This window comes from Melanostigma gelatinosum, assembly GCF_949748355.1.
Source record: "Melanostigma gelatinosum genome assembly, chromosome: 15".
NCBI classification, from domain to species: domain Eukaryota; kingdom Metazoa; phylum Chordata; class Actinopteri; order Perciformes; family Zoarcidae; genus Melanostigma; species Melanostigma gelatinosum.
In genome coordinates, this window is record NC_136648.1 from 21,286,872 (window position 1) to 21,311,796 (window position 24,925).

General features: G+C 43.9%; 1 protein-coding gene across 1 annotated transcript in view; it reads right to left on the reverse strand.

Moving 5' to 3' along the window:
- The window catches only part of astn1 (astrotactin 1), a gene marked incomplete at its 5' end in the record, with an annotated part of 390,125 nt that overhangs the window by 38,416 nt on the left and 326,784 nt on the right, over window positions 1–24,925 (reverse strand). Inside the window, one exon of the mRNA XM_079284766.1 lies at window positions 2,183–2,460. Coding sequence (XP_079140892.1) covers window positions 2,183–2,460 — 278 coding nt within the window. The remainder of the gene's footprint in view (window positions 1–2,182; window positions 2,461–24,925) is intronic.

Here is a 24,925-nt window from a genome sequence, read left to right on the forward strand (position 1 = left end):
TGATCTCCTCCAACGAACACCCGAACAGCGGCGGCGGTATCTTCACGCCGTGTTCTCTGGTTAGCTCCGTCAGGCGCATGCTAGCGGTTAGCACGCCGACAGCACCTGCTGCCCGGCTGCACTCCGCTCAACAAAAAAGACCCAAAAACCCGATAAAAGTACGCAAAAAAAAACCCGTGAACCCTGCACACCCCACTACACTATCATACCCAACATTACCCAACGAAGAAAAATGTCGAAAAACACTTTAACTATCGCTCTCAAAACCTCCGCTCCTGCAGCTCCGCACACCTGCTTCCGCTCAGCGAGAGAGAGAGAGAGAGAGAGAGAGAGACAGAGAGAGACAGAGAGAGAGAGACAGAGAGAGAGTGACAGAGAGAGACAGAGAGAGAGAGAGAGAGAGAGAGAGTGATTGACAGAGAGAGAGTGACAGAGAGAGACAGAGAGAGAGAGAGAGAGAGAGTGACAGAGAGAGAGTGACAGAGAGTGAGCGAGAGAGAGAGTGATTGACAGAGAGAGACAGAGAGAGAGAGAGAGACAGAAAGAGAGTGACAGAGAGAGAGAGAGAGAGAGACAGAGAGAGAGAGAGAGAGAGAGAGAGAGTGATTGACAGAGAGAGAGAGAGACAGAGAGAGAGAGAGTGACAGAGAGAGACAGAGAGAGAGAGTGACAGATAGAGAGTGACAGAGAGAGACAGAGAGAGAGAGAGAGACAGAGAGTGAGCGAGAGAGAGAGTGATTGACAGAGAGAGACAGAGAGAGAGAGAGAGACAGAAAGAGAGTGACAGAGAGAGAGAGAGAGAGTGACAGAGAGAGAAAACAAGCATCAAGCCTAAACTCAAAGCATGTCATATTGGTACAGGCAATATTCAAATGTAAATACATACATACAATATTACAGGCGCCCAGTAATATCCTCATACAAACGAACAAAAGTTATGTTTCCATGTTGCTCAATCAAGCTCGAACAAATGTGTTGAGTATGTTTCCTCCCTCATTTCGGAATTTAAAAATGCAGCATTGTTGATGGAGGCGGCATGGCTCAGGAGGTAGAGCGGTTGCCTAGCGATCACAAGGCTCCTGGTTGAGGCTCTGGACCCCTAACCGCACCCGATGAGCCGGTTGGCACCTCGCGCTGCTGCCTCTGCCATCACTGTGGGTGCACATTGGCATGTGTTGAGTGATCGGTAGACTGGAAAAGCTCGAAGTAAATGCAGTCCATTTACCATTTATATCTATGTTCACCAGCTCGCAGTCTCTCTCGCCCTCCCTGTCTTTGTTGGTGCATTGCAGCACATGTTGGCCCGCAGATCAGTGGAATGGAGAGAAAACATTGTGTTGTGCACACGACATACAAACAATAGAAGTAGCTCCATAGCGCCACTAGCGCCACAGGATGTCCCGCAGGCTACGTTCACACTGCAGGCAAAAGTGGCCCAAATGTGATTTTGCGCATAATTGACACGCAACAGTGTGAACAGCACACATCACTTGAAATCTGATCTTTGCAATTCTGATATGGGCCACTTTCATATGTGGTCCTAAATCAGATCCAGGTATTGAGACCTTTATGTCACTCACTGGATGGTCACAATTCAGCGCTGTGAGGTCATTCGCGTCACAACCCCATCACTCCGGCTCCGCATCCACGCACACCTCCGTACAGAAGGAGCAGCAACTGCTCCACAAAACGCCATAAAAAAGATCATCTGCTCTAGAATTCCCAGGCTTCCACTGCACATCAACTTGTGAAGGGTAAACGCTGACTTCATGTGGCCTTCATGTTCACTTCCATACGGCAGTGTGTGATGCACCAACGTTAAAAGCCAAAACCTTCTTCACCTCCCTGCATCACGTCCGGGAACCGGATCAGTGTTTCTACATGTGTTAAGAACATTCTCCTGCTCCTTAAAGCTGCTATATATCAGATTGTGAAAGGCGCGTGGACTGTCTGAGGTTGGACTTGCTGGCAAGAGCTTACATTCCACTCTCATTGATCTTTCACAGGAAAGTTAGGATCCAGTACAGGAGAGAAGATGCAGCCACCAAACATGTGGCTGCCTCACCAAACATGATCGTGCCCCACGAAATGGTGCAATGGACTCCGGATGAAATTGCTGTTTTTCAGACATTAGACAGTCCCAGATGGTTGAGGACAAACACGGCTAACACGGCTAACACACCTGGTAGGTCTCGTTGTTGGACACCAGCTCGTAGACGGGCGCGGCCTTGGTGATCTGCAGCAGGACGGGCTCGGACCGCTGCCGCCCCTGCACCACCCTGGGGCTCATGTGGCAGAGGTGGCAGGAGCGCGGGCACTGGCCCTGGCTGTTGCAGTCCATGCGGACGCCGGCCGCCATGCGCTTGGAACCCGTGTCCAGCAGACTGGCGATGTAGGCGGGGTAGGTCAGCGTTCTGGGCTCCTTGTCGCGCTCCTCCGACTCCTCCGAGGGCGAGTTACCTGACAGAGAAAGAAGGGAAAATAAATTCTTTGAATCATATTTCCAGACAAGATTAGGAAGCGCTTTGCAAAAAACACCGCAAAAATACAAAGCAATAATATGTACCATAGGCAAATATATATATTTATATTTCCCTTTGTCTCAGTGTCTACGTGACTAACGGGGACAACAGATTCTGACATCGGTCCAGCATTGAAGCTGCAGATGTCATCCACCAGACGGGCTGCAATGAAATCATGCCGTCAATGAACATCCGATCAAAGTGCTGCTGACAGATTCAGATTTGTATGTGTCCAACAACATTACGGAGAGGACCCTACAGATACATACATGTCCATGCCTCATGCAGAACTTTGACGCTATTTCTCTTTTTTAAAAGGGGGAATTTTTCAGATGAGCATTTTCGGAGACTGCTTGGCTGTGAAAAAACCAAAAAGGCAATTTAAAAGCTCAGGTACCTGTTAGGGAAAAGGCTTGTTGTGCGAGCTGCCTTTGATGGAACACAACTCAGGTTTATGATCAACGGGTGAGCGCACCAGCTATGGGACCAAAACATGTGCACAGCATAATAGGAACAATTCCTGTGCTTTAATGTCGAGTTTTTGTTTCACAACTTCACAAAGCAAGTGATCTTTTGCACTTTCCCTTTCTGTGTGTTCAACGTAACAGCAGTCTGTATTTCAAGCACGCTACTGTTTCCTTTGTGTATGTTTTGTAAGAAGAGGAGAGATCTAAATAAAGCTTTTTCTTCTCATGTAAGCTGGGATAAACATCCTCACACGTAATACCTCAAAACTAACTCCATGTCTCATCCACCCACATTGACACCCCACCTATTCTATCCACAGGGAGTGTTTTACCCACAGCCCGGGGAACTGAAGCAGTGAGCTGTGCTCTCTTCAGACACGAGACTCCATTGACAAAAACAGTGACTTTACGAGAGCTGCTGGTTAAACCGCTGTTTGTTTCTTTGTGTTATTGTGCGACTTTGCTGTTTTGAAGGGATCGTTCGAATTCACCAAAGTCTCACAATACCAGAAACAAACTAAAGGATGAAGACAGCGGAGCGTAAGAAATACAGTGTTTGTCAATGGAGACTGGTGGCTTCTGTTCACCTATCCTATCGGAAAGAGCTTTCCGACGGCAAGGTAAAGAGATGAGAATATTCTCAATATAGCGTGCACTTAAACTACTGGAGGTAATACACTGACTATAGACAACTAGCTCATAAGCCCACTTACAACAATCCAAACTAACCCTTTAAGAATTTAGGAGAAACAACAAAGCAGGCAAACATAAAACCAGAAACACAGAACGTCTCCATGATTGTCAGAATAATTATACATGGAAGTGTACACACGATGGGTGATCCATCAGTAGTTTAGACAGCCCCTCCTCCTGCACCCATGGTACACACGTTTATGTGTGTGTGTGTGTGTGTGTGTGTGTGTGTGTGTACCTGAGTGCGTGACTTGTCATTAAAAAGAGATTAAGAATCTAAGTGCTCCAATAACATAATGCAGTGTTTGCTTTCTTTTCACGTGCGTGGGTTACAAATGAATGCCTTGTTGATTACACCTCATCTCTGAAGTACACACACTTCATTTAGTCTGACACTAAAGGTTTCCCAAGTAACGCTGTGATCAACGAGTTACAGAGTTTAATTCAGCCGGATAAAGAGCGACACAGTTTCTGTCACGTCAAGGAAAAGAAGCGCTGAAGAACATACAGCAGCGCTCTTCAGACGATGAGGCTGAAACGACTTCTGTTGAACTTAAGAAGGTTTATAACAACAAGGTCGATGAGATATTTCACGAGAGTCAGGAGGCAGTAAGAAAACGAAAACCGTGCTTTGTGAATGTCAACCATCAAAAATACAAAGTTCAAGGTGAAATCACTCAAAGCCACCATGTGCAGTTTTTTTATTTGGACTATCTGTCACATCGTTATGATGGTGTACTTTTAGGTTGAAACATTTGAAAATGAAAGCCCATTCACCTCAAAGCCTTAAAACAAAACAAACAGGCTAACCAACCGTAAGGAAAAGAAAAGGAGACCCTGAGCACATTGGGCGCTCCTGGAACGCTCTCCATAAAGCACCAAACGACACAAAGGGAATAACAGAAATGAAGCCAGGAAAACAGTGGGTAAGAAATCAGCAACACAAACGACAGAGAGACCATGGTGCGCCTGGGCCCTTTATGTAAGTGGCTATCAGCCAGGTGGTGCACATAACAGCAATTATCTAACATTCTAAACAAAGACGAATGACACCCACCACGGTAGCAGGTCAGGGGTAGTGAACGCTGCCATGGCCCGGAGACCAAATGAATGGCTGCATGTGTGAGTCGCTCTCTGCACGCCAGGGCTCATGAGCATTAACAGTTTTGCTAAATCATACACTGAGGGGTTGTGTTGGGAGAAACTAGAACCCAAAACGTGTCTCGAGTTAGAATGAACATCATTGACTCACAGACTTTACACAACAGGGATTTTTTTGTTTTCCATGTGGTTATTTTTTTCATACTATCAGAATCAGAATCAATTAGAATATTGCTCTTGTTATGAATACTTTACAAATATCACCCAGCGAAAAAGAGTTCCGCCTCGTTTCCCTATTCACCTCACCAGTAGCTGTTCATTTTGGCAGCGAAATCTAGTGTTCAAATTAAGAAGTCCACAATGCACATACAGTGCAAGTTGTTAAACGTTGACCCGCGAGCTGTAGTTTGGCCAACAATGGGCCAAATGCATATCAATGAGCTTATTTCCAAAGAACTACACTGATTGTACATTGCTAGTTAGATGCTTTTGCCATTATGAACAACTACTTTACCTACATTGATTACTATTTGATGAAAATATCCCTCAGTTAATGAGCTAAACATCTCTGAACCGAAAAGGCGGGAAACAGCGAATGAGTGCTGAAAAAATCAGACACTTTTTACAGGAGTCAAGGGGAAGTGTGTTGCTTGATTTGCAGTCAGTAATCTGTTGTGGTGATAAAAGAGGATAATGCTAGAAGACTAAACAGCAGCACTAACATCAGTAGTAATGCACATGGGCTTCTCTGTGTGTAGAAACAGCTTTTCTTGCAGTGTGACTGCTATAAAGTCTCCCAAAATAAAAGAAAATGGCTACCGTGTGAAATCAATTTAACAGGAGAAAGTGAACAAAAGGACATCAAATGCACATAAATCTTGCTGTACATGAAAGTAAAAAGATGGCCGTGATGCGTTCAGGGACACGGGCGCATGATGGCAGAAGATAATGCGCTTTGCTGTGTATGGATGTCTCCACTACTCGTCTCCCCAAGGTGAACGATTCATTGTTGCTGCGTGGTAAGAATGTTGTTCTCGCTAATACTCAAGCTCTATTTGTCCGTCGCACAAAAGCAGAACCAGAGAGCACCACCTTTTCTTTCAACTTCGCTTTACAGCGTTCTCCTTTTGTCATTCCAATGACCCTTTCTTTGTCTCTCTCTCTCTCTCTCTCTCTCTCTCTCTCAGTGAAAAGCTCAATCACACCTATTTTCACAATGTGCAAATACATGTGTGGTAAATGTGAGGGGGGAAAGCAGTGATATACTATTCCTTCTCTGCATCTCCATACTAAAAACAAGAAAACCAATCTCTCTCTCTCACACACACACACACACACACACACACACACACACACACACACACACACACACACACACACACACACACACACACACTTCCCGGCTCCTTCTCTGCTTTTACATCCTCCCCAGAACTCCCTTTTACTCCCGTTCTCATTTTCCATTTTTATTCTTCCGTCACTCTTTGGCTCTCTAAAAGTCTACAAGGTAGAATTTGCAAAAAGCATCGAAGCCTCTAAACTGCCGTCAAATTCAACCCACGCACACAAGCGCACCTGCTTTCAGGGGAGCCTAATGAGCAGCATGACGAAATACAGCTCTGTGAGCCCGTGTGTGTGTGTGTGTGTGTGTGTGTGAGCGTGTGTGTGAGCGTGTGTGTGAGCGTGTGAGCGTGTGAGCGTGTGTGTGAGCGTGTGTGTGAGCGTGTGTGTGAGCGTGTGTGTGAGCGTGTGATGCCTTTATGCTTGTGTGGACATGTTTCGGTTATAGAAGTGCTGAAAGTGACTGAGGTCCGCCGCGTCTTCGTTCGGAGGTACATTTGTGCTTGGATCTTGGGTTCAGCATTGAAGCTTTCTCAGGGTTTGTATGTAGGTTCAGACAGAAGCTTCACAAATCTTTTTTATCAACGTTTGTTTTATGATTACGTATAACGCAAAAAGTGTAACTTGAAGTGGTGAATTTAACCTGTGCACTCCACTCATTACTGCACTCTAACTCTGTTCTCATCAACCGTGTGCTCTGATACAATAGCTGCTGATACACATGAGCCATAGGAATTGTTGTTCGTAAGAAATAAATAAATATAAATAAATGAGGATTATGCTTCGTTTGGATTCAGAACTTGGTTAAATGTGTGTAGAATGTCAGAGTTAGCTCTGCTGTGGTCATTTTGTAACTAATACATGGATATTACAGTCTCTTTACAGGTGATGGGAGCACGACTGTATACAGTATGAGGAGCTGTGTTAAACTGGATTAATGACCTCAAGTGATGTCACTTGAGTCAGCGTCGGCTCTGACTGAAGAATACACATGGAATTGTGGAGTTAGAAGGAAGCGTGTAAATATATTGTATAACATATAAGCATCAATGGTCAACCCCCAGCCTTGAGTTTGGCGGCAGGTTTTGACGAAGTAAGAAGAATGTGTGAAATAGACCATTTCTCTGGTTCTGTCGCATCAAATTCAACCCTTTTGTTCCAAGTCAGTCCGACAAGATTGTAGGACTTCAACCAACGAAGTGGAGCTGAGAGTTACAACGTCTTAAAGACAACAGACGGCGCGGACACGGTCCGAAAACGAATCCCTCATCCCAGCTGAGACCTAATTGGCGTCACTAAACTGTAGACACAGGACAGATGCATGATGGGAAACTCGCAGCATGTATTAGGAATCCGTGTGTGTGTGTGTGTCGGCATGAAGCTGGGGATTCGGTCCTGCTTTGACCCGTGGAATGACTCATCTCCACGGCACACAACAGATGGAGCTCAGAGCTATTCAGATTCATATAATAGCTCTTCATCCACCCCTTTCCATCCCACACTCTCCACTGAGAGATAACTCAACCGCTTATCTGCTGTCTGACTGCAGTCAGTCCTCCCTGTTTACAAAAAAACACACTTTCCAGTCTATAAATGTTTGCGAGAGGAGAAAGGGAGGCGCAGGGGGAGAGAGGCAGATCGATGTTCACACTTTTGTTTGTGCTTGTCTTCATTTCCCGCTCCGAGCAGAACCCGAGCATCCTCGTCATTATACCGCCTCTGGTGAGCGAAGCGATGACTCATTAAGTCACCGTTCATCTTGGTGATTACCTTGCTGTGATTTCAGCCCCCTGACATCTTCTTCTTAAATGCATGGCGGCGTGCTCTCGCATCTCCCAGGGTGCACCCCTCTCTCCTCCAGCCTGATGAAGAGCCATTCACTGACTCCACGGACTTGAGGGATTGAGTAGTACCCGTGTGGATCCACAAGATGGTGGTGGTGGATCACCGGACGCGGAGGAATCAGGTCAGGAAACAGGAGTAATCAGTGCAAATTGCTCCACTGTTCAGCAGACAGAAAGCAGAGCAAATCCTACCTGCTCTTTTAAAATGTGCTCTGCTGTGATGAACATTATTCGATCGTGGGGACGTAAATCATGAGCTGATCCCAAAAGAGAGTCGGAAATCAAGGCGGGAGAGCAGCGGGAAAACGGCGTTAAAAAAAAGGGGTGTTTTGGTGGGATCGTGCCTGTTGTGTGTGTGGAGAGAAAAAGTGATGAACAGAATTAGAGGCAGCAAAGGGGGGAGAACCCGACGAGAGTAACGGATGAACAAATCTCTGGGTGTGCTTCGTTCTCTGTCTGAGTGACGCATTCTAAACCCTTCAAACCTGCGAGATGGCACACCTCACAAACAAATGTGTGACGGGAAAATTGCGGTTTCTCTCCACATGCGTGTGCACATGTGCGGCGCCTTGCTGTGCAGCCCTGCTGTGCAGAAATTGATATCTCCCTGCAAGGAGGGGGGGGACGCTTGGGGCCGTATCCGACTAAATCCAATCGTGAACAGAAAGGCGTGCCTCATTTCCCTTTCCATCTGCAAAGCCACACTGAGCTTTGTTTGTCAAAGTGTGTGTGTGTGTGTGTGTGAATACGATAAGTTGGTAAGAGAGCTATGCGTGGAGGGCGGTGTGGCAGGGCCACGAGGGAGCATGCGTACTCTCTGCAGAGCGGCAACACTCGAGACGATCAGCACTGCAGAACTCCCAGGAAGCAGCATTGACATTACGCATTCATCGAGGAACGAACATCCAGGGTTTGCCCTTTAGAATTCACCTCGTGGAGAACAACTGAGAATACATGGTTGGTGATTCGGCAGGTTCGTCATTTGCCCGAAGGCCTGATCCGTGATGCGGCCACGACTGTCGGAAGCATCCTGGAGCAACCCGCTGCTAACTGGCTGACCCGCAACCTCAACCCAGAGGGAGAACCACATTTCCCCGTCGCATCAATTCACAAATCGCTAATTAACTGCTGGAGCAGCTAATTAACCTGGGATTTACCGCTAACCTTACGTTAAGGACTCAGTGATGGGGACGGAAGGGAAACAGATTACAGCATTTGCTTGGTAATTCACTGATGGTTGCTCATCAGTTTGCTGGTGACGAGCGGCTACTTTACATCGAATGGCAGTTATGATTATTTTACATCCTGGTTATTATAATAAAATAAACACCGTCAGACAGCATGGTCAGTTAAGTCAGAGGGTTACTTCCCTTTATGAATAAATACAAATATTTCAGAAAAAAAATAAGGCGTATTTCAATGTTAAGACAACTGAAGGTAACATTCATCCACACTGCAGTACAATATTGGCCTGTTTGGGTTGGTCTGAGGCTGCTTCTGTGTGTGAACGGTGCCGACTGATGCGTCTCCCACCGTCAGGAGGTCCAGTGCGTTTGCTGCAGGCCAGTTATGCTAAGCGACCGGCGGAGCAGACGCTCTGAAGTGAGGAAATCGTTTGGTTGGCACAGGGTTGGGTTGTGCGCGCGCACACACACACACACACACACACACACACACACACACACACACACACACACACACATACACACACACAAACACACACACACACACACGACTGGATGATTTGTGACACATTTGTGTTATGTTAACTGGTGTGCTGTAGTATTTCACTTCGGGCCCCTCATGCAATACAATGGGGGACGATTCAGGTCAGGTGAGCCGACAACAACGCTGTCCTGAAGTGACCTGGTCATTCTGTATTTCACCCTCACACAGCTGCATGGATTCGGTCGCTCTAATTTCCTTTATGACAGCTCTATTTTTGGAGCCAGAGTCCGGGCATCTGAGTGCAGAACAAACCCATGAAATGTATTTGTGATTGTGGCTTTTCAGGGTAAAATACAATGCAATTCTGTCATCATAGGCGAAGCAGTGCCCTGGTTCCTAGATTTCAGGTAGAATATCAGATCGTATCACCCTCTGGCTTTGACATGTTTACACCCATCTGCTTCAATGCCTATTCTAATAAAAAAACTAATTAGAAATGGCAACGTTTTTTTTGTTGGCTTCGGTGGAAAACTTGGCACATTCATCCAAAGAAGGTGCTATAAATGTGGATGGAAAGGATTCATAAATGTATTAACAGTGAGATTTCATGACATTGATGATTGAATGAATGGATCGCAGGCATGGATCAACGGATAAACATGATGGAACAAATCTGGTCTCACATCATAGCCGGGGAACTACACAACCTCAAGCTCAACATCGCTTCAATGCAACGATACATCTGACCCCCAACGCAAGGCCCTTCAATCGGCCTCATCCTGTTCATGTTTAAAGCAGTCTGAGGGGCGTGACGGTCCGTGAGCGGACCCTGTTTGTCTAAGTGCTGATTAGAGCTGCTGACCGCCGCCTGACGGGCCCATTAGTGACATCTCCTTCATGGACGCTGAAGGGCTCCGCTAATGGCGTCCGTGCGTCCGTCTGTCAGCGTGTTCTCTGTATGTGTTCATCAGCTTCACTTCCACTAACCTTTAACTCCGCCTCCTCGTTCTTTTTTTCCTAACAAGCTCTACTTGCACATGGATGTCATCTTCACTTGGGATACTCCACTCTGCACCAAGCATGTTTCCATTGGTGTCCTCTGTCGGTGCAAGTTGGATCTCATACAGTAACCTCATGGGAGATGATCACGTCGGCCTCAGCGTGAGCCTTCTTCAGCTGTTAATGGCAGCCCGGAGTTGTCAGTGACAAAAAGAATGAATCATATCTAAATGAATCACTATCAGGAGCCACTATGTCCATTAGTAAGTCCACTGATATCCTCCTGATTTACAGCAACAAGTCAGTTTTCAAGCAAAAGTGAAACCTTTTCAAACATAATGAGAAACTGGTAATGGACATGCAGCACAAGCGAGACACGACACTTACTTGTTCATAAACCTGAAACCAGAAGATATTGTAACTCTTCTTTTGAAATCTGGAGACAGCCACAAAGCCAGTAACTACTATAAGGACCATTAAAGGTGCTATGTGTCATTTGTGGCCACATGCTCCAAAGAAACAGGCGGCAGCATTTCACCGCTACTACCGGTGCATACAATCCAAACTTACAGTCATCAGTTTTATATATATACATACATATGTATATAAAGCCAACTGCTACCTAAAAGCAGGTCAAGTACATGCAAAATTAGACCAAACTACGTTCGCCTTCGGTGTGTTTGTGCCAGTAACCAGGGGCTGTCCGCCCCGTTAACCGGGGGCTGCTTCACTTTGGATTTAATCCAATTCACAAACTATCAAAACGCACACAGATCATGGGTGTACGAGTGACATTCCTCGGGGCAGCTCTACTTCTTTTTGTCCTGTCATGTTAGACTGAGGACAGACTAGCTGGCTAGCATGCTCATTCAAGTAGATACCTCTGCAATAAAAGACATCGTCTTTTTAACCTCTTCCCATCCTGTTGATAATGTCAGTCGATGTAATAAACTAACATTCTGGTCTGATCTGACACATTGCACCTTCAGATGTACGGCCAGTACTTCAGTTGCTGAGAACGTTGACATTGAACAACGAACAATTTCTCCTAAAACAAGCAATTTGCGTTCATGTCACATGCAGTTTGGCCTTAAAGCAACTATTTCCATCAAAAAGCTAACCTACACCTACTGCAATAGAGCACACAACGTGTACGGTGAGCCAGCACCCCCTTACTGCAGGCATGTAAATGTAACCGCTGTCAGTCATGTCTAATCTCTACCTCTTTGTCTCCGGTACACCTCTCTTCCTATCCGCCCGTCTGCTACATCACGGTGGGTTCGGAGAGAAACTTTGGCCGAGAGCGATTTATCACTTCATTTTTTCCCCTCTTGCTTCACAGTCAAACATTCCCCCAGCGGCTCTTTTCTCTCACAGATCTGTGAATTGTTGCGAGCTACAGAACGCAGAGCAGTGTGAGCTCGCCTGCTACTAAAGAGCAGAGTAATGTAGTGTAGCAAAATGGTTCTCAGCTGATGGCGGTCTTTCTCTGTCGCATCGCTGTATGGGAGGAGCGCTTTAATGAACCTCCGATCCAGGACAGAGCCAGCTGAGTACGGCTTAATGAAGTTAGAAAACTGCTGGTGGTTGAGGAGCAACATGAGGCATGACTAGAAAAGACCTTACAAACTAGAATATCTGTCACTGACTGACCCTAACTGCTGCTGTTTGACTGATGGCCTTCTCTTTGTGCTTGCTTTTAAACACAGGGTCAGGAACTTCAGACTCTCTGTCAGAATACGTCATTCAAGAACTAAAGTTTAACATTCTGTTTCACGGTATGAAGTCATATTTGACTTTTTTTTTTAGAGAGAGAACAAGCCTTTTCACCTCACTATGTGTTTGTGTTTTTCTTTAATTTCCGGATTATATTTTGAAATGATCAAGGATATATACATACATACGTATATATATATATATATATATACACATACACACACACACATGCATGCCACATGGTATCAATGCAGCATTAAAAACCATTATTATGAACAAATAATGAGCACAGATTTTCATTTCCTCCCACTTATCGAAAGGTCACAGAGCTGTTGTGAAGTGGTGTGAAAAGGCCACGGGGCATTAGAAAACTCAAAGTAAATGTTACAACATTCAGGTAAAGGAATGAACAGTGACTGCTGTTATGTAACTAATACAGATGTGATGAAGGCAGCCGCGCAACAAAAGTAGAGAGAAGAAGATAAACTAACAGGTAATGAAATCTCCATCGTAACAGGAAGGCCTACGCTCTCTTACTCTGACAGCTGCTGATGAGCATAAATTGCTGGGTTCTCTCTTTACACTTGATTCAAACTGTTCTAACGAGGCGCTGCTGTCCAGACTGTTCTATGAGCTTAAAAGAGAGTAAAACATTAAAGAGCAGCCACTGAAGAAAAGTCTCATTTCCATAATGACTACATTTATGATGGTCACTTAATACAGGTGGCTGATCTTTGCAGATTCTCTTAAAGGGATCATTTCCCTTCTGCATGTGTAGGGTAGACAAGAGAAACATAAGAGGGAGAGAAGAAAGCTGAGAGCTGTAACAGCTCCTGTGGAAGAAAAGATACGGTGACATGAACAAGGATTACAGCGAAAGTCAGAAGAAAATATGAACATCTTGACAGACAAGTTCATGAAGGTGAAGTAAGGTGTTATATTGTCTTCATGGGAAAAGGCCGGATCTTTAAGTTCCCCACCACTGGTTAAAGCTGCACTCAAAACTCTGCAGCTTCTCAAAGCTTTTTATCCGTGTTTATCATATTGTTTTGGTTTTATGGCTCACAAACTCCCATCAACCTCGTTTTCAGGGTTCGGTCAAGTTTTGTTTGGCTACAAATCTCTTATCAACTGACGGCCCACGGTAGCAGCTAGCTAATGGAGAAAGTCGAACATGTAGCAGCTAGTTAGCCAAATATTCTCCCTCAGTATTTGGTGGAGACCAGGTGGAAACCTCGGCTTCTAAAAAGTGAAGCAAATGCAGAAGTGTCTTAAAGCTGCATTCTCTCTAATGTCCAGCAGGGGGCGACTCCTCTGGTTGTATAGAAGTCTATGAGAAAATGATTCTACTTCTCTCTTGATTTATTACCTCAGTAAACATTGTAAACATGAGTTTATGGTCTCAATCTCTAGTTTCAAGTCTTCTTCAATACAGCATGATGTTCATTTAGTAACTGATGGTCCATTTAGAGTCAAACAGACCATAAAGCAGGGGATGCTTTAGGGCGGGGCTACTGTGATTGACAGGTCTCTACCAGAGCCGTATACCGTGTCTCTATCGCAGCGTCATTCCTCAGCAGTCCAAACATGGTCACTTCCAATCACTGGTTGCAACAAACAAAGATGGCTATTGCAAAAAAAATGCTGAACTCGAGACTTCAAAACATCAGTCCACAAACCAATGGGTGATGCCACTACAACTACGTCCTCTTCTTATATACAGTCTATGGTGGAGACCAAACAGGATGAATACTGGAGTTGTTTTCATCTGGCAACTCTCTCTACAATATAATGTGGTTAACGCTGTAACTTTAAAGAAAACGAAACGAAAACGCAACAAAACTCCATGATTAAGTTCAGTAAAAACATCGTGGTTTGGCATAAAATAAGTAGGTTCGTTCGGTAGACGTGGGCGTCTTTGGACTATGACTGACTGTTGACTGTTAACAACACAATGCTACTCTTTCTAGTGTCCTTTAACAGCCCAAATCTAATCCTTATAATTCAAGCAAATAAAGCGAGACTTCATTATGTTTCAACTAGAGAGGGATGGGACAAACCTTCTACTGTTTATTGATTTAAGAGTGATTTTGTTTCTCCGAACGAACATATCCTCGTGAACACTTTAGACCACACCAATCTTTATAAAAGCAAAATGTAACAAACGTGATTCATGCTTATGCTGCGTTCACACCGGTCGCGTTGATTTTTTGACGCGCGTCGAGATTACATACAAAGTCTATGCACAGACGCGATGAGACTGGCGCGCCTCGATTTTGCGATCCCGCGGCGCGTTGGACGCGTTATTGCAGTGCGGTGGACGCGGTGGACGCGTTGGACGCCGCAAAATCGCCAACGCGCGAGTTGAAATTTTTCAACTTCAGCGACATAATCGCGTGACGCTGTGGCGCGATAGCCTATCAGCGTTGAGTTGCTCCCCCTGTCGTCACTGGCTTCCTGCCGTTGTTGAATCAGGAAATAAATCCTGTCGCCGTCTGTGTTCACCCAGAGCTCTACGATACCTCATATCAACAGAGACCGGACCAAACTATGTGTATGCATGTGTGTGTGTAAACCATACGGTACAAACAATAAATAGACGCTGCCGTATTTACGTCTACGTGACGTTATTGAGTGCTGGTGGAGCTGCTACGATGTTAGCATAGCCTAGCACCGATCCATCAGAGCTCCATTGAGAAGACCAGTAACCTACAAATCGGTATCATTACGTAGTTATTTCGGAGTCCCTTTTTGTCGGAGAAGACAAGTACAAATCGGCATCATTACGTAGTTATTTCGGAGTCCCTTTTTGTCGGTTTATTGCCGTTGAATCACAGCCAAATCTGTTTATTTTGTGTTCCTACAGCTGTAGTAAACAGCGACCGGTGGCTTGCTAGACACAGTGAATACAGCTCGATACAATCCACGGAGCTCCTCTGAACAATATTATGAACCAGACATGACGGCGTTTGGCATTCCGATGTTTGAGGGACTTCCACAACACGTACAAAGCAGCAATTGTCCTTATTCCTGTCATGGTTGACGGCGGAAAACAATGGCGGCCAGATCGAGGCTTCCAGGACGATAAACCACGCCCCCTCTCCGGCGCTACGAGATTTTGCGGCGACCGGTGTGAACACGACCGGCGGCGCGTTGGACGCTTTTTTGCAGTGCGTTGGACGCTTTTTTGCAGTGCGTCAAAAAATCAACGCGACCGGTGTGAACGCAGCATTAGAGTGCTTGCAGAGGTGATCTGTCAACACTGAGTGACTGTGCAGCTGGTGAAAAGAGACGTCGCTCCCACTCATTCAGCAATAATTTCACTTCTTCTCTAAAGCGACAAAAAAAACAGTGGCAGTGACAATTCATTTATGTTAATGACAAAGTGTTTAGGAGGCAGATTGGTGCTGTTGCAACTCGACAGTTAAAATTTGAATGAAGAAAAAATCCCATTCTCGTCCTACTGAGGTACAACTCGAGGGTTATCACATGCTATCACCTACAGTGACTGCTCCACAAATGACTCTCCATCAGGATTGTTGGTGTGCCTCCTGGAGTTTCTACTGTGGGACACACACACACACACACACACACACCTACACACACCTACACAAACACTTACAAGAGAAAAAAAAGTCAGCAATGAAAGGTGAGAACCATAAAGGTCGAAGCTGCCACGGGGATTTCTTTTTTTTTTTTGAACACCGATAAAGATCAATTTGAGCGTCTGAGGCTGTTGGTAATAAGATATGAGATGGTTGTAGGGGGACTTGTCTGCTAAAAATCTATAGCAGGGGCCATCAATTCCACCCTGCCAACTGGGAGTTACAGTTACAGAGTTTTCTTGCGTGCCTCTTTTTTATAATGGGACAAGGCGCTGACCTTCACGGCGGGGTCTGACACCGCTCCAGACACCAAACTCTCACCTCATCCACACAGGTGAAGAGAGAAATTGGAAAAGCGGAGAAAAAGTTGTGTAAAAGGCGTCCGTCTTTTGCACTGTGGCAACATCCTTGACAAAGTCATCCGTATATCAACCCCCCTCAATCTCAGACAGAAACAGCACATATGTCAGACAATTAGTACACTATAAAAAACAAATATACGAGTAAGTGAGATAATCTTATCGTTCAATTTACCTGAATTGGCAATTCTATCTCATTTGGGGTTGTAAATATCTAATTGTAGCTTTCTGATCTCAGGGACGAGTTCCTCTCCCGAGGAGAGCAAAGGGATAACGGGGGCTGGAGTCCTGTTAAGGTCCTACTGATTAAAACCCAACATTTCCTGATTCTTCTGCTTCAAAATAAAAGCTTTTTAATAACAGAATAAAGTGGGGGCATTCATTGAAAGGAATTTATAGGAAAATGTATTTATCATCACATTTTGGACCTTTCTTAGCAGCTTTTCTATAATAACACCAGTCTACTAAGACTGCAGGGAGGAAGAGTAAGCAGCAAAAATAATGGGTGACTTTCATCGTGAAGAATTTATAGGGAATGAAACGTGTTTATCCACTGTTTTACAGCCGCTCCCTTGACCACGGAATATAGCAGATCACTATCTGATCCGGCGGGTTAATGTGTCAAGTGAGGAAAGAAATACAAGTTCCCATTTGGCGCATACAATAACCGAAGTTGCATTAAAAAGACGAGTGTGACCACGGCCTCGGTACGGACACTCTGGCTGCTCAAATCGGATTTTCTTCTGCGTCATTCACAACACGACACACGAGAACGACATCGTATCCGGAGTGACGGAGATGCTGAGCCGAATCCATGCTGCTACTAGCAGCGTGGAATGGAGGCCAACATGAACATCGACAAGATCGACGTTCATACATCATGCTTCTCTGTTGGAAAACCAGAGCACCGCCGCAAGCAACAGAGTTACTACAAAGGTTGGTGATGTCTGGACACACAGATACCATGTCATCGCTTGCAAATCGTCACGCGAACAAGACAAAAAAATCAGATTCGCCTGCAATCTGAACTGCAATCTGAATTTAGCCTCAGAATCACAGTGACAATGCTAACATGCTAATGCTTAGCAGGTATGGTGTTTACCATCTCAGTTTAGCATGTTAGCCTGCTAACGTTTGCTAATCAGCACTAACCACAAAGTACAGCGAAGGCGAATGGGAAGGTCATCTGTTTTGCATTTTTTGAATTGACATTTTGACCTGACAGGGAAACATTAACAGTTACTCCTCTGGGGACCGTGAATATCTGAAGCGAATCCATCCAATAGCAGATGAGATATTTCAGTTCGGACCAAAGTGGTGGACTCGGCAAATCAAGGTTTCCATTGCTGGAGCCGCCAGATGTCAGCTGGCACGGCTCAGTGTTTAGCACACAGCCCTCCCAATACGTAGGTCGAGAGTGTTGTGCCTTGTGGAGTTTTCCTGTGAAACAAACAAGTCATGTTTTCAGTCAGTGCGTGTGTGTCCTTCACACCTCAGAAGCAGGCTGCGCCTTTCCTTCCTCATACAACATTTACAAAGCCCATTCTGACAGAATTTCAAAATCCAGCATTGTTTACGTCCATGTTGCCAAGCTCGTGGTCTTCTTCTCTGTCTTCACCAGTGCATTGCTTTACTACGTCTACAACTCCACAGGGAACCTTTAACACAAATCTAAATGTAAGTAAGCTCATGGCATATATTGAGCATAGTGCTAATTCATATTAACTACACTAAAGAAAAACAGCCTTCAGGACATCCTGACTTATTTTAAGAAATCCTCAGTGAAAATCACTTCCTGCACAGACAGCCAGCTTTACGTATTCCACACAAAATAATCATTCGTATTAAGTAAAATGGGCGTCATTAGACGAGATGGAGGGGTGTAAAAAGAGCCAAGAAAGAAAGAAACAGTTGGGGGGTGGAAACATTGTTCGTCGTCTGCCGGCTTACACAAAGAAAACCTGTGTAAATTACACAGCAGCAGGAGAGGAGACGCTCTTTTATCCAGGATGTGTTTCAGTCACTTTTCATTACAGAGGCTCAGAAGCAGAGGCTTGCTGAAGGCTGTTGACAAGCTATATGGTTGAACATAAAATCTCTCGCTGTGTAGGTAGAATCAAAGCCAGGAGAAAACACACCTCCCCGGGGAGCCCGCTTCTCCAGCAATTATCCTCCCAACAGCTCATGTCAACCTGCATATCATACAGATGTAGAATAATGGACTCGCTGTCTGTCTCTGGTAATTCATGCATAGCTGCTGTACAGCAAGTCAACTCAATAGCGAAATGTCAGACACAGTATAGGTTTTGAGCGTAAGCACCTTTAATGTCATGCTGCTTGGTCTCAGTTTGAACAGTTTAGCTGCATGTAGTGACGATCGCTTTCCTGGCCCACCTTTTCCTGTAACTGTCCATCTTGTGAGAGACTCCACATGAGGAGGATGTGGTGAAGTGTCTGAGCACACTGGAGAAGTCGGTAACGCTCGACAATTACCATCATTTCAATAGAAACTGGCATATTGGCAGATAACTGTTATTTTACTGTTAACAAACAATTAAATGATAATAATGTTATTTCGCTTTAGTTTATTTAATATGCAATAATTACCTTACAAATGACATATTGTACCATAGCTGATCATTTCATTTGACTAAACTATGAATAACAGTTCACGCGTTTCAACATTTAATATACTGTGTTTAGGATTTGGTAAATATTTGCCAAATGATTTGTAAACTTTTCAGAAATCGTTTGTATAACGTCTATTAAAATGACCTGAAGATGGACCAGAAACCAATTATGAACTGTTTTTCTAAACAACGCTCAGATGTTTTACAAAATATTTATGAATCATTAACAAAATTATTATTCAAATCCCCAGTTGCTACTTTATAATAGCTATCCAAATAATATTTATACAGTCGATAGTTTGTCAACCAATTATTGAACAAATGATTTGGTGATCATTAACAAAGACTTAATACAGTGTGTAAAATGTTATAATATGTGAAATAATACACTGTTCACATACATTATATTAATACTAACAATGAGTAAACATTATTATTAAGCATATCATTGTTTGTTAACAGTAACTACTGACTTAAGTTTAATTTACTGTCACACATCATAATAGTCAAATAGATTGCACTATTGACCCGACACATTAAAAGGAGTACAGTGTGATTCTCTGACACTTAGAATGCTTACACATCATATAAACAGAGCTAAAGAAAGGCTTTGCTAGGAGAACACACGTGTCCACGTCGTCTAACAGTAAAGATTTGTATTGATTCTGGATTGCAGCTCTGTAATATGTGAAATCTAAAATGCAGAACGGTCTGTATCTGAGCCCCTGACCTAAAAACCTCTGAAACTAAAACGTCAGTATTTCCAACAACAGACATCCTCCAAATCAGAACAACGACGAGGCCTTTTACAGTCACGTCCCAGCAGATCCCAAGCCAACTGACCACCAATGGGAGAATCTGAAGTGGACAGACAGCACTCTCCACCACCATCTATAATAACACCAGTCTACTAAGACTGCAGGGAGGAAGAGTAAGCAGCAAAAATAATGGGTGACTTTCATCGTGAAGAATTTATAGGGAATGAAACGTGTTTATCCACTGTTTTACAGCCGCTCCCTTGACCACGGAATATAGCAGATCACTATCTGATCCGGCGGGTTAATGTGTCAAGTGAGGAAAGAAATACAAGTTCCCATTTGGCGCATACAATAACCGAAGTTGCATTAAAAAGACGAGTGTGACCACGGCCTCGGTACGGACACTCTGGCTGCTCAAATCGGATTTTCTTCTGCGTCATTCACAACACGACACACGAGAACGACATCGTATCCGGAGTGACGGAGATGCTGAGCCGAATCCATGCTGCTACTAGCAGCGTGGAATGGAGGCCAACATGAACATCGACAAGATCGACGTTCATACATCATGCTTCTCTGTTGGAAAACCAGAGCACCGCCGCAAGCAACAGAGTTACTACAAAGGTTGGTGATGTCTGGACACACAGATACCATGTCATCGCTTGCAAATCGTCACGCGAACAAGACAAAAAAATCAGATTCGCCTGCAATCTGAACTGCAATCTGAATTTAGCCTCAGAATCACAGTGACAATGCTAACATGCTAATGCTTAGCAGGTATGGTGTTTACCATCTCAGTTTAGCATGTTAGCCTGCTAACGTTTGCTAATCAGCACTAACCACAAAGTACAGCGAAGGCGAATGGGAAGGTCATCTGTTTTGCATTTTTTGAATTGACATTTTGACCTGACAGGGAAACATTAACAGTTACTCCTCTGGGGACCGTGAATATCTGAAGCGAATCCATCCAATAGCAGATGAGATATTTCAGTTCGGACCAAAGTGGTGGACTCGGCAAATCAAGGTTTCCATTGCTGGAGCCGCCAGATGTCAGCTGGCACGGCTCAGTGTTTAGCACACAGCCCTCCCAATACGTAGGTCGAGAGTGTTGTGCCTTGTGGAGTTTTCCTGTGAAACAAACAAGTCATGTTTTCAGTCAGTGCGTGTGTGTCCTTCACACCTCAGAAGCAGGCTGCGCCTTTCCTTCCTCATACAACATTTACAAAGCCCATTCTGACAGAATTTCAAAATCCAGCATTGTTTACGTCCATGTTGCCAAGCTCGTGGTCTTCTTCTCTGTCTTCACCAGTGCATTGCTTTACTACGTCTACAACTCCACAGGGAACCTTTAACACAAATCTAAATGTAAGTAAGCTCATGGCATATATTGAGCATAGTGCTAATTCATATTAACTACACTAAAGAAAAACAGCCTTCAGGACATCCTGACTTATTTTAAGAAATCCTCAGTGAAAATCACTTCCTGCACAGACAGCCAGCTTTACGTATTCCACACAAAATAATCATTCGTATTAAGTAAAATGGGCGTCATTAGACGAGATGGAGGGGTGTAAAAAGAGCCAAGAAAGAAAGAAACAGTTGGGGGGTGGAAACATTGTTCGTCGTCTGCCGGCTTACACAAAGAAAACCTGTGTAAATTACACAGCAGCAGGAGAGGAGACGCTCTTTTATCCAGGATGTGTTTCAGTCACTTTTCATTACAGAGGCTCAGAAGCAGAGGCTTGCTGAAGGCTGTTGACAAGCTATATGGTTGAACATAAAATCTCTCGCTGTGTAGGTAGAATCAAAGCCAGGAGAAAACACACCTCCCCGGGGAGCCCGCTTCTCCAGCAATTATCCTCCCAACAGCTCATGTCAACCTGCATATCATACAGATGTAGAATAATGGACTCGCTGTCTGTCTCTGGTAATTCATGCATAGCTGCTGTACAGCAAGTCAACTCAATAGCGAAATGTCAGACACAGTATAGGTTTTGAGCGTAAGCACCTTTAATGTCATGCTGCTTGGTCTCAGTTTGAACAGTTTAGCTGCATGTAGTGACGATCGCTTTCCTGGCCCACCTTTTCCTGTAACTGTCCATCTTGTGAGAGACTCCACATGAGGAGGATGTGGTGAAGTGTCTGAGCACACTGGAGAAGTCGGTAACGCTCGACAATTACCATCATTTCAATAGAAACTGGCATATTGGCAGATAACTGTTATTTTACTGTTAACAAACAATTAAATGATAATAATGTTATTTCGCTTTAGTTTATTTAATATGCAATAATTACCTTACAAATGACATATTGTACCATAGCTGATCATTTCATTTGACTAAACTATGAATAACAGTTCACGCGTTTCAACATTTAATATACTGTGTTTAGGATTTGGTAAATATTTGCCAAATGATTTGTAAACTTTTCAGAAATCGTTTGTATAACGTCTATTAAAATGACCTGAAGATGGACCAGAAACCAATTATGAACTGTTTTTCTAAACAACGCTCAGATGTTTTACAAAATATTTATGAATCATTAACAAAATTATTATTCAAATCCCCAGTTGCTACTTTATAATAGCTATCCAAATAATATTTATACAGTCGATAGTTTGTCAACCAATTATTGAACAAATGATTTGGTGATCATTAACAAAGACTTAATACAGTGTGTAAAATGTTATAATATGTGAAATAATACACTGTTCACATACATTATATTAATACTAACAATGAGTAAACATTATTATTAAGCATATCATTGTTTGTTAACAGTAACTACTGACTTAAGTTTAATTTACTGTCACACATCATAATAGTCAAATAGATTGCACTATTGACCCGACACATTAAAAGGAGTACAGTGTGATTCTCTGACACTTAGAATGCTTACACATCATATAAACAGAGCTAAAGAAAGGCTTTGCTAGGAGAACACACGTGTCCACGTCGTCTAACAGTAAAGATTTGTATTGATTCTGGATTGCAGCTCTGTAATATGTGAAATCTAAAATGCAGAACGGTCTGTATCTGAGCCCCTGACCTAAAAACCTCTGAAACTAAAACGTCAGTATTTCCAACAACAGACATCCTCCAAATCAGAACAACGACGAGGCCTTTTACAGTCACGTCCCAGCAGATCCCAAGCCAACTGACCACCAATGGGAGAATCTGAAGTGGACAGACAGCACTCTCCACCACCATCGTATAGAAACGCCGAACAAAGAAATGTCTTTGAAAAGCACGGTGTTCAAACCTTCAGCAGAGTTCCACGGAGCTTACGAATGCGCTCTACGTGGATTTCTTTCCCTACATCTTCAGGTTATTTCATGGTTGGCATGAAAGAACAAGAGAAGAAAAGACAGGATGAAAGGATGCAGGCAACAAATGATGAAATAAAATAGCTAATATATAGCTCGGAAGAGTATTGATGATGTCATCAAAGGAATAACAAGGTACATGACAGAACTAAATGTGTTTGGAAAAAGAGTAGAATAAATCTTCACGTATCGATCAATCAATATATCCGCACATACAGTATATATATACACACTTCGATACAAACAAAGAAGGAAGAAGGAATTAAGTCATAACGGCGGGAGGAGGAGGAAGGAGCAAAGAAAGAAAGAAAGAAGAGAGCAGCAGGATGGAGGGAAGAAATCTGGTTTGAGACCTCTGAATAGTTGTCCACATCATTGATTTTTTTTCAGCCGATCAAATGCTGCGTCTCTGATGTGCCTCCGTCTGGAAATCTGTCTTTTGCAGGGATTCAGAATGAGGACAGCCTCTCCCTCTACTTTGGCCAGGAAAATAAAGGTTTCCAGTAAAACGACACCAGGCTTAGATGACATTCAATTTTAGGTCAAATTGACATATCAGAAATATGTCATCTTGAAAAACATTCACTGTTCTGAGTAAGACATTTCAGAGCTTCCATGTCGGCTACAGATACCTCACTCACTACCTACTGGTTAGAGCACAATTCAACTAAATAACTCCCCCCTCCCAAATCCTCCAACCAAATGGCAAAAGGGTCTGATTATCTGGTTATCTAGTCTTTTAAAACTTAACAACAACCTTTTCTTAAACCTAAACAAGTCGTTTTCTTGCCTAATTCTAACCACAATCTTTTCCTCAACCATCCCAAGTTGTTCCCTATGAAGACAGATGTTTATTTAGAAAAGACAGTACTCCCGTAACGACACATGTTGTTTGACTTTTGTAGGAGAACGCACCAAAACATGAGGAATAAGTTATCTGTTGCACGAGGATACGTGACTGTACCCACACTCCAGCACCATACTCCCACTGTGTGCACCGTAGCTCTGTTCTCTCTGTGTTCTCTTTCTCTCTCTCTCCCTCCAACTTTACGTCGCCGCTCTCTACCGCGTCACACTGATTATAAATAACCTATGGAAGACATTGCAGAGAGTGCAGCCTTGCCGCAGGCGCTGTCCCAGGAAATGGAATATAATAACCCACCCACCCACCCACCACCACCATCACCCAGCCTGCGTGCTGCAGCCCAACTGCTGCAGCAGGAAATATCAGTAATTCGGCAGAAAGAAAAGTCTCCCTGCAATTACTGCCTGATATGCGAGGCATTCGTTAAGCTTGTTAGTGGAAACGAGAAGCTTCATTCGGGGAGGACGACGGGCAGCAACGGCAATAAAGTTGATTCATATCCACAGTGCTGGTGACCTTTGTCACACATCATGCGCCATCCTCGTACTCTATTACTTTCACCTGCTCTGTCATCAAATTCATTTTTCACACGGAAACACTAATGAACACAATCTTCAATCTTTGTTTCGGGGTTGGAGGATACTCTGAGTGATATAATGTGAAGCTTCATTCACATGATGGATGTAGAGGAATTTGTGCCAGTGCACAGTGGTGGAGACACATGCTGCTCACTTGACAGCACCGATATGGAAAGGCAATCTCACAAATGGAAGAATCCATAATTCTACAAAGAAATATATACCTCCAACATTTGAGCTTTCTAAGAACCAAGACAGCCAACTCAGTATTAACCTTTACTGATGACACATTTAACTAACGACAAAGGTTTTAAAAATGTTTTGCAGTGCAACCCAGACATGTGCATGAAAGAGCATTACAATAATAAAAAAAAGGAGTTATGATGCTTTGAAATGACAACGACATGGCTGGATGCATCTATCCGGCCCCCACTGACCCCCCTACACTATACCC